Genomic DNA, 15569 nt, shown 5'->3' on the forward strand with positions numbered 1-15569 from the left:
CATTACAACACTGCCACCTCTTGTTCATCTGCAGATTCTGTTTTGCTCAGCTCCCGCCTGTGGTGGATCCACCAGCAGCATAAAGCCCCCACTAATGATAAACTCCAGCCTTACAAGGAGTAGCAGCTGACTAAATGCAGTGTCATGTACTTCCATACAAGGTACAAGCAGGCAGACACCCTGGAAACAACCACGAACACGTTGTAGCAGTGTTGACTGGTACATTAACTGTTTTCTCTGCAACTCAAAAGAATGAGGCACCCAGGGAAAGGGAAAGAAAAAAAAAAAAAAGGCCCGCGAAAAAACCCCAGACACAAGCAACAGCCAAACTCACCCCAGCAGAAAATGTCAGCAGATTTTTTCCAGGAGTGTGAAGTGTACCATGTCCATGCAACACTATCTCCAAACTCTTGAGGCTTCTCCTGATGCAAATCTCAACTGCTGTCTCAGTATTTGCCCAAGATGCTGCCACCCAAAGTTGTACATTTTCCTGATGCTTGTTAATGAAGAGCAGCACCTGCTCTGGCCCTGCCCTGCCCTCCACAGACACCAAGTCTGTGGATTGTGTGGAAACCTCCTGGAGAAGACTTGGCTGCAGATGAGCAATGTAAGTTGATCATCTTTGAGTTTTGGATTAGGTGGTTTCTGAGAAGAGGCTCAGATGTGAAGAAAGTGCATCACACTCGGTACTAGCAGGTACAACATGGGAAAAGCCCACAGAAAGCTGGGAGAAGGACAAACAGCACAATCCAGCTGGACCACTTTGTCTTGCTGGTTGCCATTCAACTAGCTCATTTGGTTGGGGTTAGACTAGTGACAGAGATGGGTTTTCTGCATGGGTTCCTTGATTTCTAGCACTATATTTCATTTTTAGTTCCTTCAGGTGGATTTAGAGATCAGTAACAGATAACACAACCTTGAATTTATACTTTTTCTGTGCTTTTTCATGATGTCTCTCTGTGTTTCAGTGCTGGTGTGTACAGTAGTTGAGCAGGGATGTAATGCATCTAGTCAGACCAAGGTAACTGGGAGTTGCCAGAAGCCTCAGAACCCAGGCCCACAGCAGTGATCTCCCAGGCATTTGGGCCAGCAAAAACTGCTGGTCAATTTCCCTCATAGAAAGAAGGGACCTGCCAGTCAGTCTCTCTTCACATCTCTTTCCAGGTGGAGGATCCAATCAAACACAAAATTACGATCTTAAAATGGAGTTACTAGCAGGCAAGCAGATACCATTGGTTGAGACCTAATGGGCTGACACCTGTGGTTTTTTTTACTTCATACTCAATATATACATTATTTCTGGACCGCAGGATCGACTCCAAACTTTCTTACAGCTGTCTCTGCTGTCTAAACACAATATGAACCCTCAAAAGCTGTAGTGCTTGTTTTGGGCGTGCAGCTATGTGCTGTTTAGAGCCCACCTTGGAAGTGTTATTTTGTTCCCTGGCCCCTTCACTGCTGTCAACAAAGACAGCCTTGCTTTCTGTTCTCATAGGTGCCCCAATCCAGACTTCTTTCTCCAGACTTCTAGCATCAGCAAAGGCACAATGTATTCCAAGGAGGGCTTATTCCTGAATAGTCTTTTTACAAGTCAGAACCATGGCAATAGGCACTGATCTGTCCTCAAGCTGCTCAGGGAGGCTGTCCTCCTTTCTGCTGTCTGCAAAACTGGCTTCATGTTTCATCCAGCACTCTGTTGAGGAATATGTCCTTGATGTTGATCTCATCGGTGACCATGTACTCTGTATCAATGCCCACAGAGAACTGGGTAGGAGCTGCTCTGCCCCATCTCTCTTTCTTTTTGGTGGGTAAAAAAGTGATACTTGCAGAACCCAGACCCTTTGCAAAGGAGATGTGAAGCTGATACTGCTACAAGACCATGTTAAGTTCCTGTTGAGCTACATGTTCCTCAGTTTTGTGGTAGGACACTACCCTTCCACTTGGGCCAAGAAAGCCCACCCTAGTGTGTTGGGCTGTTCCTCCCCAGGGCATTTCCCTGTTTTGAACTGCATGGTTCACTTTGAGCCATTGTCCTGGTCATTAATGATGTTAAATGCTACTGACACTAATGTTGCCCCTGGGCTACACCACTGACAGCTGGCTCCCAGCTGTCCATCTCCCACAGCACCTGTTGGTCCATCCTGCTGGGGCTGCTGGGACCTGGGACCATTAGGGGCTGTCCCAGGGAGTCAGGGCCGAGCCCCACAGTCACACCCATCCCAACTCCAGAGAGGGAACAGACAGGTCACGGGGCACCAGGCACCTCCCCAGAGATGGGGATGCTCCAAGGCCAGGCTGGCAAATCAGCCCACGAGGCCCGTGGCTGACCAGGACAGGACTGTGGGGAACTGGAGACCAGCACCCTATGGCATCACTGGGCCATGGGCTAAGGACCCCAGTCAAGGCTGAAATGGGGTACTGAGTGATGGGCAAGGTGGGGAGAAGCCCTGGGGGGCAGGAATGGCCCTTGGGGCCTATGGTTGCCCTTGAGGAAATTACGACGTCCTGTTCAAATGACACTGGAGACCCCAGCCCAGAGGTACAGGCATTTGTCTGCCTCCAAAACACCATGACACAGTGTGTCAAACCCCTCAAAAGGAAAGGTGAAATCAAGAGCTCTTTTAAATGAGGAACAGTGTCATATTACTGATTTTAGGAGTGAAAAAATATATAACTGCCAACTCTATCCTGGCTGTTATAGCAATGTTTTCCCTCCTCATCTGCTTTTTTCAATCTTTATGGTAGAAATAACTGTAATGTAATGTAAGTGGTCACAAGCATAATCAAAATTATAAGACCCCTGGGGCTGGTGCACATGCCCTTGCAGAGAGTATTCTTAAAATGACAGCATCATGTAAGTGAACCATAAATCCTAATTTCCTAAAGTTAGGTCTTAGATTTGTAATTCTGAACTTTATTTAAACCATGTTTATAATTTTGAGTATTATGATCAGGCAAAACAAGAACTGTAAAATCAACACACAAGCTGAATCATTCTGGATGTATTTCAGTCCAGTATTTCGTGTTTCAGTCCAATTTTGTGTAAATAAACATTCAGTAAAAATATTACAAGTTGAGGTGATCTATACTGGACCCACTTAATTGAGACGGCTGTGGTCCCTGGGGCTGAGGGAATCACCAAAGAGGAAGCCTGTGTGCTCCATTCCTGAAAGCACCTGGCACCTAAACATAAGTCCTTTTTATTGTAGGGACGGGGGGAAATGAAAGCCAGATGCTACAAAAATTCGTTATTCATCAAGAAATCAAGAGTAAATCCGTCTACCTTGTCTCTAGGAAATACCATAAAGACATCCAGAAGCAGAGTTAACAATTTACAAAACCTAACACGCGCCTCCAGCCTTGCGAATGTATTGTCACACCTCTCCCCCGCAGGCCAGCACCCACCCACAGGCACAAAAAATACAATCACAGCTGGTCACCACCTCTGCCTGGAAAATCCCACTGCACCATCCCTGCTGACTTCATATCCCTTACTCTTTGTGCAGTTCTCCCTGAACAGTGTTGCCACCTTCTGCATTGTGGCTCCTGCCCTACTTTAACACTCCCTTCCTGCCCCTGGCCCAAACATACACCCCCTCAGACTGGTGCTAGCGTGCCTGTGCACAGTACCCCCAGCCATGTGGCCCCATCTGCTCTACCAGGCTTCACACTCTCTGAAAGTTTCCAGCTGTCATTTATTTTCTTTTTCTCTGGGCTAAGAAGCGCTCATCCCTGTCCTGGATAGAAAATTAAAAAAATAATAAAAAATAATAACAGCAATAATAACAGTAATAAATAAAAACATATAAATAATATAAATATCATAATAATAATAAATATAAATAACAAAACAAATGGTGTCATGTCTCTGCTTGCAGTCAGTATTTCTGTACCTGTTACATCCAGGCATGTCCACATTCTCTTACTGTTCAGGAATCAAGCAAGTGCCTTACAGAAATTGGTGTTTTTACAAGTCTCTGGGTTTCTCACATGAATTTGTGCTCTCTTCAGCACCAAATATGAAGCCTGTTTGTAGGAATGCTTTTCCCCACATCTACCTTGGCCCATGCAGCCCCTCATCTCCCTGCTGGTAGAAATCAGCGCTCATTCTGGCACAGACACCCACAGATTAATTCAGTGGTCCCTCTTTTATGAGAATAAAACATAAAGGAGCAGAGATGATCCAGCCCACGGTGGTTGCTGCCCTGCATTGCATCCTGCAGCCTGGTCCCTGCAGGTAGGATGAGCCCTGCCCACTCCCAAGGGAAAACCTGAGGTCCAAAGTGTCTACACCTGGGTGCCTGTGGGGCAGGGAGCAGCCATTGTCCAAGCCAATGCCAGAAGAAATGAACCTCAGTTTCCAGCCCTGTCCTGACCTGGCCGCCAGCCTGGCTAAAGCACACCGTAACACAGGTGGTTGAAGTAATTTTGGAGTAACCCTCAGCCTCTCCCTCTGAGTGCAAGGGATTCCTTTGCGTGAAATTAAAACGTCTTCTGAAACGCTGTCATCAGAACAGTGACTTTATTAACAGAGACAAACAAAGGATTAAAACATGTTATGAGTCTACTGAAACACACAGTGTACCTGTGGAGGATGGACATACTTATGTACATCAGTTCATTGTAGAAACGTGAGCAATTTGGTGTAGGTGACTAGGATATCCCCTGGTAGTTTGCAACCGATCCAGACAGCTTTCTTTCCGTGGTGGCTCTGGTAAAGCAACCAGTTTCCCCCAGCTCCCCCCCGAGCCAGGCTAGTGCCGGACCCCTGAATGCCCCCAGTATCTCATGCAGGACTTCTCCAGCGCAGGGTGAGCACAGTTGGACTAGGCCTGAAGCCAGTGGTGCGACTGAAAGCCGCCGCCGGCTGCGCACCGCTCCCTCTGGGCTGTGCCGAGTTGGGCCCTCTCAGCTGCGGGGCAAGAAGAAGGGGGTCAGGGTGCATGGAACACATCTGCCGCCCCCCCACCCTCACAACCACCCAGAGGATCCCCTTGTGCCGGCGCCTCCGGCCGGCAGCGCACGGATGGTTCCCGCGTCGGGAAGGAGCCGGGCACCCCGGGGCACGGCACGGGGCCAGCCCCGCTCCTGGGCACGGCTCGGTTCCGCACCGGTACAACACTGCAATCGGCACCTCTACTTGGCAAGGCACGGGCTGGGTTTTTCCTGGACGGACAAAATCAAACAGAGAAGGAGGGGAGGGAGGGGAGAGAAACAAAACAGCTCCACGGATGTCGGATGTCACGGACGGCGTTACACGGGCGATGCGGGGTCTTCTCGCTGCGTTTATCGGCCGGATGAGGCGCGAGAAGTCGCCGCCGCAGCCCCGAGCCGGCACGTCGGCGCGGGGAGACATCGGTGCCTGCGCTCCCGGCGGCGTGTCCCGGGGCGGTCCCGCTTACAGGCACTTGAGGAGGAAGGAATTGCACGAAGTCCCCCGGGGGCAGTCGCAGAGCTTCCCGATGCGGGCCCCCTTCCTCACGGCGCACTGCTCTCCGGCATCGCACTGCGGACGGCGGCAGGCGGTGAGGGGGACTCCGGCGGCGGCCGCCCCGTCCCGTCCCGTCGCGTCCCGCCCCGCCGAGGCACTCACCATGGGCACCTGCCCGAACTTCTTCTCGTAGTGCGGGACCCGCTTGCTCTTCAGCTTCTCCAGCACCTCCTGCAGCGCCTCAATCTGCCGAGAGACCCCAACACCCCGCGTCAGGCCGCGCCCTCCCGGGCAGCGCCCCCGACCCCGGCCCCGGCCCGCCGCCCTACCAGCTCCTTCTCCCGGGAGGCGCCGCCGCCGCCGGGCAGCCCCAGGTCCCGGGCGCGGCGCGGCGGGGTCGGCCCCTGCCCGCGGGCGCTCAGCAGCAGCGCGGCCGCCACGGCGCAGAGCGCCAGCGCCCGGCAGCTCTCCATGGTGCTGCCGCCCCGCCGCCGCCGAGCCGCTTTATAGCGCCGCGCCCGCCCCGTCGTGCGTCAGCGCCCCCCGCCGCCGCGCCGCGCCTCGGCACCGCACGGATCGGCACCGCACGGATCGGGTCCGCTCCGCGCGGCTCGGTTCGGTTTATCACACCTCGGCACGGCTCAGTTCGGCTTATCGCACCTCGGCACGACTCGGCGCCTCTCTCTTCCTGGCCGCCCGGCTTTGCCCCAAAAGCTTTCCCCCGGCACGTCTCAGCCTCTGTCCAGCCCGGCTCGGCACAGACAGCAGAGCCGCCTCTGAGACTGAAGGAGGGGAAAGTGGCCCGGCCTGCCTGCCCGCCTGACCACAAACCCCCAGTCCTGTCCACGGGGAAGGGCTGTTTCACCCCATGTTGTCCGAGAACAAGTGGGAGGCCATTCTGTCACCTGTAGGGGTCTGGAAGGAGGAGGGAGAGGGGAGCCAGTGGACACTCTTAGAAGTGAGTGGAGGTTGGGTTGTCAGGGACACCAGGCTTGGAAATCAGGGCAGGGATCTAAGAGGAGGGAGAGCTAGTAGCCCTTTGGCTAAAGAAAAACACAGTGTGGTGGGAGGAAGAGCTAGGGTGGAAGGGTTAACCTGAAGGAGTCAGGTAAAGGGAGAATATAAAGATGGTGAGCAAACAGCTGGTGGGGAAGGGTTGCTTGAATGAGGACAGGTGGGACTGCCAACAAGGCAGGAAGGCTCAGGGCCATGGAGAGAAAGGTAAGAATCAGCGTCAAAAGGCCAAAGCAAAAAGTAGTTGCTGGCACTTGGAGCAGAACTGTGAAAAGGTGCTTGAGGGCAAATTACTGAGCAGTGTTTAATGAGTGTCATCCATCCTGTGTGTGAAGTGAAGCCACCTCCTCTTGGGGAGGGAAAAAATACAGTTGCTAAAAGGAGACCTATTATCAGCACACTTGTGTGTGTTCAGACCTTCCTACTGATGCTTGGCTCTGCAAGCCTGGTGGCCCCATGTTCATTAACGCTGTGGCTGAAAAGCTCCCTGGCAGTGCCAAACCTGCCCAGGCCTCATGGCCATGGTGACGGCAGGAGGAAGACAGTAGCTGCTTCCCCACTGAGAAAAGCAGTGGCACCCCAAGGAGAGCACACAACACGAGGGGCAGCGCTCAGCCCTCTCCAGGCTCATTGCCTGCGGGCCAAGGCTGGGGCAAAATGGGGAAGCTAAACAGCAACTTCGCTGACATGAAAAATTTGGCCCTCAGGCACAAGGGGTGTGGGGGCAAGGAAGCAGCAAGCAGGGTTGGCCTGTGAGGAGGCTCCACCCCCAGATCTTTGTGTTTTGGGGACACTGTGTTCCTGTCCTCCAGCCAGCGGGAGCTGGGCTGCGTCTCCCTAGGGGAAGGGAGAAGGATGAATTTGGAAAGCCAAAAAAAAAGCTGTTTAAAGAAAATCAGGCCCAGGAACCTATTTTTCCAAACTGGAAGGCAGTGTTTCAAGGGACCAAAAGGAGCGTGGCTTAAAAAGTAATTTTCAACAGCACCACTACACCCGGGGCAGTAAAAATACTCTGATCTCTCTGACTATCACATTGCTTGCCTCCAGAGCTGCGTGTTCACCTCTTGCTGTTACCTTCTCCCATATGCTCCTATTGATTATCACACCCAGCAAAGGTCTCGTTTGTAATTACTGTTTGGAGTAGAGATCCTCTGTATGTTTGCACGAATCCTCCCATCTCCTTTTGCCACAGGGAAGGTCCAATAGTCTGGTGGTGAACAACTCATAACGAATCCCATATCCCAGGCTAGAGCAAAAATGCAGCCACGTGAAGTACTGGAAATGATTGGCTGGTGGAGAAATAACACAGGCCAAGAAGAATGCAGCGCTTCACATGGAAAGGCAGATAAATGGGCTATTCAGCTTCAAAAGCAGCGTCTGTGAAGCCTGACCAAAAGTTCAAGCCATATTTTATAGTATGAGGATTACTCATGCACTACTGAAAACACCAGAGAGATGCTCAAAAAACCACTGTCTTCTTTCCAACTTGCACTTCCATGTGAAAAGCTGAATTTGTTAGTTCCCCCCGTAAAATGATAACTGAATGTGGAGGCAATTACAAACTTTTGTTTCCAGAAGTCGTTATATCTGGCTGGCCACAGACACCCACAGAACCGTATGTTTCTGTGCCTGTTGCTGTCCGTATCACACTGTCTCTGCAAACATCACTGTCCCTTGCTCTGTCCAGCCGCTCTTGTAGACTTTGTCTCCAGCACCAGGGGGTAGAATAAAGGTCGTAGGATGCAGGACAGCTGAATAGTAAATAAGAGCATCAGAAGCTACCATGCCAAGGAGCAGAACAGAGTTGCAGTATGAAAATGCAAAATCACTGTTACAGCTACAGAAAGGCAAGTACTTTTTGACAACTGCACCAGCAGCCAGTCATAAGACAACCAGGTATGAACTTAGGGGAGTCTGTGGCACTACAGTTCAGCTCCACACAATCTACAAGAAATGCCATCAAACCTTAGGAATGGACAGCTCTGTCATAGCTATGCATTAATTCAAACTTCTCAAAGTTAACTTACTTTCTCCATATAACTGTTAGTGCGGATAAGGTACAGACAGGACACAGCCAATGTGCATTAACATCTGTTTATCAAAAGGACAGTTTTTTTTGCTTTTCATAAGCATGTTGTTCCATCATGATCAATTAATTTAATGTACTTCTAGAAGTGTGAAAATAATGGAGATCTCTGTTGATGCCAGTGTCAAAGTAATGGAGTATCCATTGAGCGGTTCTGAGGCATTTATGCATTCTAGTTTTGGCTTGACGTAGACACAGAGTTGGATGGATTTTATGACTACTAGACCACAGAGATTAGCATGAAGCATTTGTTCGAGTGCTCTGCTGAATCAGAGCCATGAAAGTGGACATCTGGCTTTAAGTGATGCTTTAAGGCTTTGCTGAAAAGCAGTGGGCTTTTGTAAGTGCTTTATTGAATTGCCTTAATTTATAAACCTCAGTTTAAAAAAAAAAAAAAAGGCAAATATAATACACCATCATTGGTTTTCTGAATCGAGACGTTTCTTTGGCTGAAATCTGGAACAGTGAGGAAAATCAAAGATAAATTAGGGTTCTGCCACATTCTAAGCAATAATAGAGTCTAGAGGCATACTTGAAAGATAACATCTGTTTCAGCAGGAGATACCAATTCATCCTGATGAGTAACAGATTGGAAAAATGCCATCTAAATAAAAGATACATTCTCACAAGAAGAGCACATACACAAATGCCAACACAAACTTTGAGGCTACAAACTCCCCATTAAAGTAACCCCAAAATGGGTAAAAGAGGGGTAGGAATGGGCACCCAATGGCTTCTCAGAAATTACATTTATAGCCTCTCCATTTCTGCAGGCAGAGCCATTGCAGAGGCTGTGCATTAGCCACATCTCATTTCAGCCTTAGAAGCAGCCATGCAAGCCTCACAAGGACTGTGTACCAGAGGCTCTGCCTTGACGTTTGCAGCACAAACTGCCACCGATTTTGGTTGATGACAGCTTTGAGTGGTTTTCAGCATGTTCCTAGGTGCCATGACAATAAAAAGGGCAATGGCAACAGGTAGGTTTTTTGTGATCCATCCTGAATTCACTTTCTCAGGTAATTTGAGAGGCACCCTCGGTTCCTGCAGCAGTCCCCAGGGACATGACAAGCAGCTTAGGCCACCTCATTCACAGCTTCCCACTTCCTTCTACGAAAGCATTTGAAAACACCCTCAAGGCCACAGTACTGACCCTTTGAAACTCCTTGTACTCAAATGCTGACCCCTCTTAACCAAGCCACGTCCATCTGCCAGCGAGAGCTGGAACTCGGTAACCTTGCCTTGCCACTGCTCTGAAGCCAGAGGGAGGTGTACAGCTGGGAAATCAGCCTCCACAACGAAATCAGGCAGGAGCAGGTCCCCTGGAAGGTCCCCTGGAAGCTGAGAGCAGCGAGTTCAAGGTCCTGGACCACCATAGCTTGTGCAGTTGATATGGCAAACCCGTATTTCCCTTGTTCCTTAACTTCCATCTTAAAAATCAGTGTCATCCTAAGTATCAGCCTTTCCAATATGTAAAGAGATTAATGGTTGTGAGCTGCTCCAATACTACAGTGAATAGGTGACACACTCCAGAGGTGGGTAGGATGTCTTGAAATAGTCGCCCACAGCTCTAACATTGCTTCTGCTGTCAGGAATCTTGTGCCCTTGAGTGGCAGCTACCTTTTATTTATGTTTATTTAATATTCCTTTCATTAAACATCCAACTGTTAGAGTAACAGCAATGGGAAGTGAGAAGGACTATGCAACGGAGTAGCGCTCCAGCATAAATATACCTGCTAACATCAACAAATGTGATAAGAGCATAGGGTCCAACTCCTAACTCCTGGTGGGTCCTCAGAGCGTGAAGTGTTTCAGCGAACCTCTGGGCAGCAAGAGGCCATCTCTGCCACCAGAGTGCTGCCACGCACAATACACATTGCCTACATACAGCACCTACATAGAAAGCACAGCATGTCAACCTAAGAAACCTTTTCCAGAACAATCTCCGATGCAGTGGGGGAGTGATAACTGCTACTGATTCCTCAAATCATTTTTACAGCGAGGATCCCGCTCTGCTCCCCTAACCAGAACATGCTGATGGGATGCTAAGACCATGCTGATGAATTTCATTTGTTTAGCAAGTTTCCAAAGATAAATATTACTAAGGCAGAACATTCTTATTTATTCAGAGACATGTTTTGATTTGGCTTGCACACATATTTAGAGGAAGAAATTTTGATAACTGTAAATAACTGCCCTTTCAGATGTAGCAAGTGATAGGGAGTCATAATTCTCAGAAGCACAAATCCTCCCAAACGTATCTACTTCCATTATCTATATCCCAGAATTATGTGTTACTGTCTCCAACTCAGAATGATTTCATTACCAGTCTCAAGGAAAGAATATATTCAAAACAGAAATATTATTCTCAAGTGACCAATTTTCTTAGCAGAAAAAGGCGGTTTTCCTTATGGGTCTGGGAGTAACAGAATGGGGAAAACATCCTCCATAATTTAGAGCGGAAATACAACTGGTGCCTGAAACGGCTACTCAGCCGTCCTAGAAGAAAATACAGAACGATTCATTTTATTGAAGTCATTAATAACAATCATTTCAGGGTCTGAAAACTTTGTTCTCCCTGGCTGTATTTTATATATACATATGTCCTGATTTTGGGCAACGTATTTAAAAGCAGGGTATTTTTAAAGGCATTTCAGAAGTCCAGCAACCATAAATACTGTCACTGTACTTTCAGGATAAAGAAATCCTGGGGCCATGTGTAACACTTTTACAAATTCTCACTGCAGTGAGACAAGAACAAGAATCAGTCTAGTCTAGGAAGACTACAGCTAGCGTCTCACCCAGGATAATTACTCCTATTAGCAACCTTTCTCCTCCCTACCGGCCAGCGCAGGAGGGGACATTCATCTGAGTACATTAGCTCTTCTTGAATTTGATTCTCAATGAAGAATACTTCTGCCATTTGGCAGTCTTTTCCAATGGTCATCTGGACACCTGTAAGGCAAAACTCGATAAAACCACCTTCTTAGTCCCAGCTAGCACAGTACTGGCCTCATTCGATGCACAACATGCTAAATGTTTAGTTTCTACAAGGTGCGATATTTCTAAAGACAACAAATGAAATTACAGACACTGAATTATTGAAAAGCATCACACTGCAAACTATGATAAATAAAGAAGATTAATTAAAGCACACCAGCATCTCAACAGCCCCAGTCAGTGGGATTCCGGCACGTGCTCTGGGGTGAAGCATTGACCCACATGGGCAGAACACTCCATCTCTGTGAAACTAAAATGGCCGGGGTGACACAGCAAGATGTTGAAACAGCTTTGGAGCCAATCCTCATCTTGAGACATGCTGTCAGCAACCTGCAGCTCCCATGGATATCCACATAGGCTCTTCCAGAGAATGCTGTGCCTCCGTCAGGTTCTCCTGTTGTTCCAGCTTCAGGGAACCACACAGAATAGCAATGTTTTTTGGATGAAAGCCAGAGAAAGGTCAAAGTTCCAATAACTGTGTGAAATCTATAATTTCATGCTGTGTTGAACTCTGCCTGCCCTTACAGAACATCTCTTTCTCAAAAATTATTTGCTAGCAAATGTGGACTTTTTTTTATTGCAAGAATATTTTGCATTTATGTGAGAAACACAAAGAAGAACTAAAAGGTGCTGATAAGAACCCAATATGTAGCTTATTTTTCAGATTTATTTATGTAAGGGTAGTATCAATAGTTTCTTATTAAACATTAAACATAGCACTAGAAGTTGCAGTTTATTCATGCAATGCAGTGTTATACAATCACTGTGACTGATCTCAAATCAGTATCAAAATACCGAAACACTGTGTGATGATTACTCAGTGAAAATAAATAATTAGGACATTTCCACTAAAAATAGCATTGTAGAAATCTTTATTTTTAATCACCTCAACACTGCAGTTAGTTTGATCTCCAGTCCCAATTAAAATATACAGAGGTAATTCTGATGAGTGTACGTTTAAGTTTACATCCTGAAAACCCCGAATTCTGTCTTCTTCGTAGGGGCATTTAATGCTGCACTGAGACTGAGGCCCAAAACCAGTCTTGTGTCAGCTGGATCAATAATTCCATCATCCCATAATCTAGAAAAAAAAATAAACCAGACAGTAATAATTAATGGAAACTAACACATACAGCAGGTAGATTTTCAAACACATGAAACTGGAAATAGTTACAGTAACAAGAGTGGAATATAGAACTAAATTACACTTGAAGCCATGGAGTTAATTCACCTTAATCATCAATGCAATAGACTTGTGTGTGTTACTCTGCGGAATTCATCTTCTACAACAAAGTATAAATTTTAGATAAATGAACAACATCAGGTCTACCTATTTTAAGTCATATTCTTTATACTTGTTTTTAGTATGAAATCATCACCTCAAAGAGACCATCTTTGTTATTTAACATGAACATGGAAAATGACTTTTTGTCAATTACCTATCTTTTTCAGTTAAGAATGCTGGTATTTAAAGGACTATGTCACATCATTATTTTATTCAGGTTAGTTCAGCTGTGAGATGAGAATAATATAAGTGTTTCTTCTTTCTTCCTTAAATGAGCCAAGTAAACTACAAGTATTTCCAGTATTTGTTGTATTTATTTTTTCTGAAGTAAATTTCTAAACAACTGTAATATAACACCCTCCTTAACCCAGGGCTAAAGGTAATTAAATGATGAATGAGCCAACATCAAATTCCCAAACTCACACACACTTGTGAATAACGTCTTTGATACTCATCCAAAAACTAAAGTGGCATCAGTTCTCAATGACAGCTCCATCTACCCCAAATAAAATCTGTCAAAACCCCCAGCAGGCCACAAACCAGTAAATATTGTGTAACTACTATCTCCTCACCAGGATATTTAAACAAGATACCACATCACTCATTGCAACGCAAGTCTCACTCAAATAAGCATCAATTTTAATCAGGGTCTGCAAAACAAATACACAGTATCTTTGGTTAAGAGAGTGATGCTCCTCCTCCATCCCATCTTACCCTAGAAAGACTTGTTCTGCATTATTTTTTGAACTTACTTCAGTGTTGGATAATGTTTAATTATTTGTCTGTAGAAAATTTAAAAATACAAGAAAGGGTCATAAATAGGGAGCTAAGACTGACTCTACCAAGAGGAAGTGTAGCCATTCCTTTCTAACTGAAGCTTCCAGCCGCAAATTTCCAGCTGCAAATTTCCTAATGTTTCAAGATTAATTAAAAAAACCACCCCACCTTATTAGACAGGAAACAATGTATTTTGTGCTCTTCTCTACATACTAAAAGTGCCAACCTCACCCTCAAAAGAAAGAGGACTGCAAACTGTACGCAAACACAGGCTGATAAGCTCAAGGCAGCAGCAGACACTTCTGCTTTCCATCTTTGTCTTATTTCACTGTTTGCTGTGAAAGCAATATTTTAATCTGATTTTATGAATATTAAGAGACTGACAACATACGCTTTATATTTTACAACAAATACATGTATCAGTCCTAGGACACACAAAGTGGAACTGTAATAAAGTACACCTGTAACAAGATGAGGCATGAGGGTTCAGACTCAGCTTAGGAGCCTGTTCTCCAACCAGCAGACAGAGGAGAAAGAAGAGACCCACCTCAGAAAGAAAGTTCCACTATAGATGTGTCTTTTCATGGTGCAGTTCCCAAGTAGAGGAGATTGTTAGCCTAAACTATGCACAAGAGCGCAGTTGAAGGAGAAAGGGGTTTAGAGAAGGTAAGACTTCGCTGTTAATTTGGCAAAGTTACACTGTTTTTTGGGGGGACTGAAAATAAAAGCTTGATTAAAGGAATTTTACACCACAGTAGCTGTGGCACTTGCTGACCTGTCTGCAACAAAGAAAGAAGTCTGGGAAGAACAACTTATTTAAAGGGAAAAAAATCCCAAATCAAACACAACCAACCAACCAACCAACCCACCCAAACAAACACACACACACCAAACCAAACCAAACCCAAACAAAAAAACCCACAAACAAAACAACAAAACAAACTGTAAACCCAAATTACAAATATAAGGAAATTGTAGCTCTATGTATTCTGCTCTCATTTGAGGATTCTCAGCATCTCCTTTCTAGTGGGCCAGGGAGTCGTGTGTTGGAACATTCTAGCAGCCATGCTTGTGTCTCCACAGGAGTGGTACTAACAGCAAATCCTGGTGCAGAAGACACACATAAACTATCCACATCATATTCTGCAGTCTGGTTCCTGTGAACAACTCTTCTCTAACTGTAGCTTTCAATTCTAAGTAATAACTCATTAAAATATTTTGGCATATTTTAACAATACTCCATTGAAAAGAGACTCAGAGTTAAGTGCTTCTTACCATACAGCAAAACCAACTGGAAGCTTTTTTGTTGCAAATAACCAAAGTTTTACTGAGGGTGACTTAAGAGTTGTCTGAACTATTTTGTTTTTCCTCAAGATAGTGCTTATACTTTTTCATACAATCTAGCATGACAGAATGGCCAAGAAACAATATTTTCTGTACTTGCAACATCATGAAGTATTTTGAATTCTGGAGTTCAAGGCATATGCTTTTCTTTCTTTTTTGTATTTAAGATCTTGATTTAGTTTTGATGAATACAGTCAGATTAATTTGCCAAAGGGATGGAGAAATATTAATAGCAAAAAGCAGGTAGTTTTGTGACGTCAGATCAACCACAATCTCTTTGTTTTCTTAGGACTGTGAAAAGCACAACTGCAGAACAATCTCAGACACAGTAATATCTATTTTTACACAAATTATGGGGGTTTTTGACTGTTACAGGATTTTTTGCTCTGCAGATGAAGTTTTTTTAATGAACACTTGCAATTAATTTTTTTATTTACAAAACACACTGAAACTGAATGGAAGAATTCATACTTCTTAGAAGTTTAATAAATCTGTTAAGGGCCTGGGGAGAGCAAGGATGAACTGAATCAAAAAGAATCACCAATGTAATATGGTCCCTTCCAAGCTGCAACTGCACGGTGACTACCACTGCAATAAACTCTTTCAAAAATGAAGCACATTTTAATGGCAGATTT

At 45.8% G+C, this 15569-nt stretch overlaps 2 protein-coding genes across 2 annotated transcripts in view; both read right to left on the reverse strand.

Annotated features, from left to right (window-relative positions):
* Positions 1-5398: 5398 nt before the first annotated feature.
* Positions 5399-5904, reverse strand: CARTPT (CART prepropeptide; the record flags this gene model as incomplete). Its single annotated transcript, XM_080363077.1, has 3 exons — positions 5399-5506; positions 5594-5677; positions 5761-5904. The coding sequence occupies 3 exons, from the start codon at positions 5902-5904 to the stop codon at positions 5399-5401; spliced, it is 336 nt and encodes a 111-aa protein (XP_080219203.1).
* A 6492-nt stretch (positions 5905-12396) lies between these two features.
* Positions 12397-15569, reverse strand: part of MCCC2 (methylcrotonyl-CoA carboxylase subunit 2) — a 34549-nt gene continuing 31376 nt past the window's right edge. The window contains exon 17 of the mRNA XM_080362070.1: positions 12397-12609. Coding sequence (XP_080218196.1) covers positions 12492-12609 — 118 coding nt within the window. The 3' untranslated portion in view covers positions 12397-12491. The remainder of the gene's footprint in view (positions 12610-15569) is intronic.

The sequence above is a fragment of the Nesoenas mayeri genome (assembly GCF_963082525.1).
Source record: "Nesoenas mayeri genome assembly, chromosome: Z".
Taxonomy (NCBI): Eukaryota; Metazoa; Chordata; class Aves; order Columbiformes; family Columbidae; genus Nesoenas; species Nesoenas mayeri.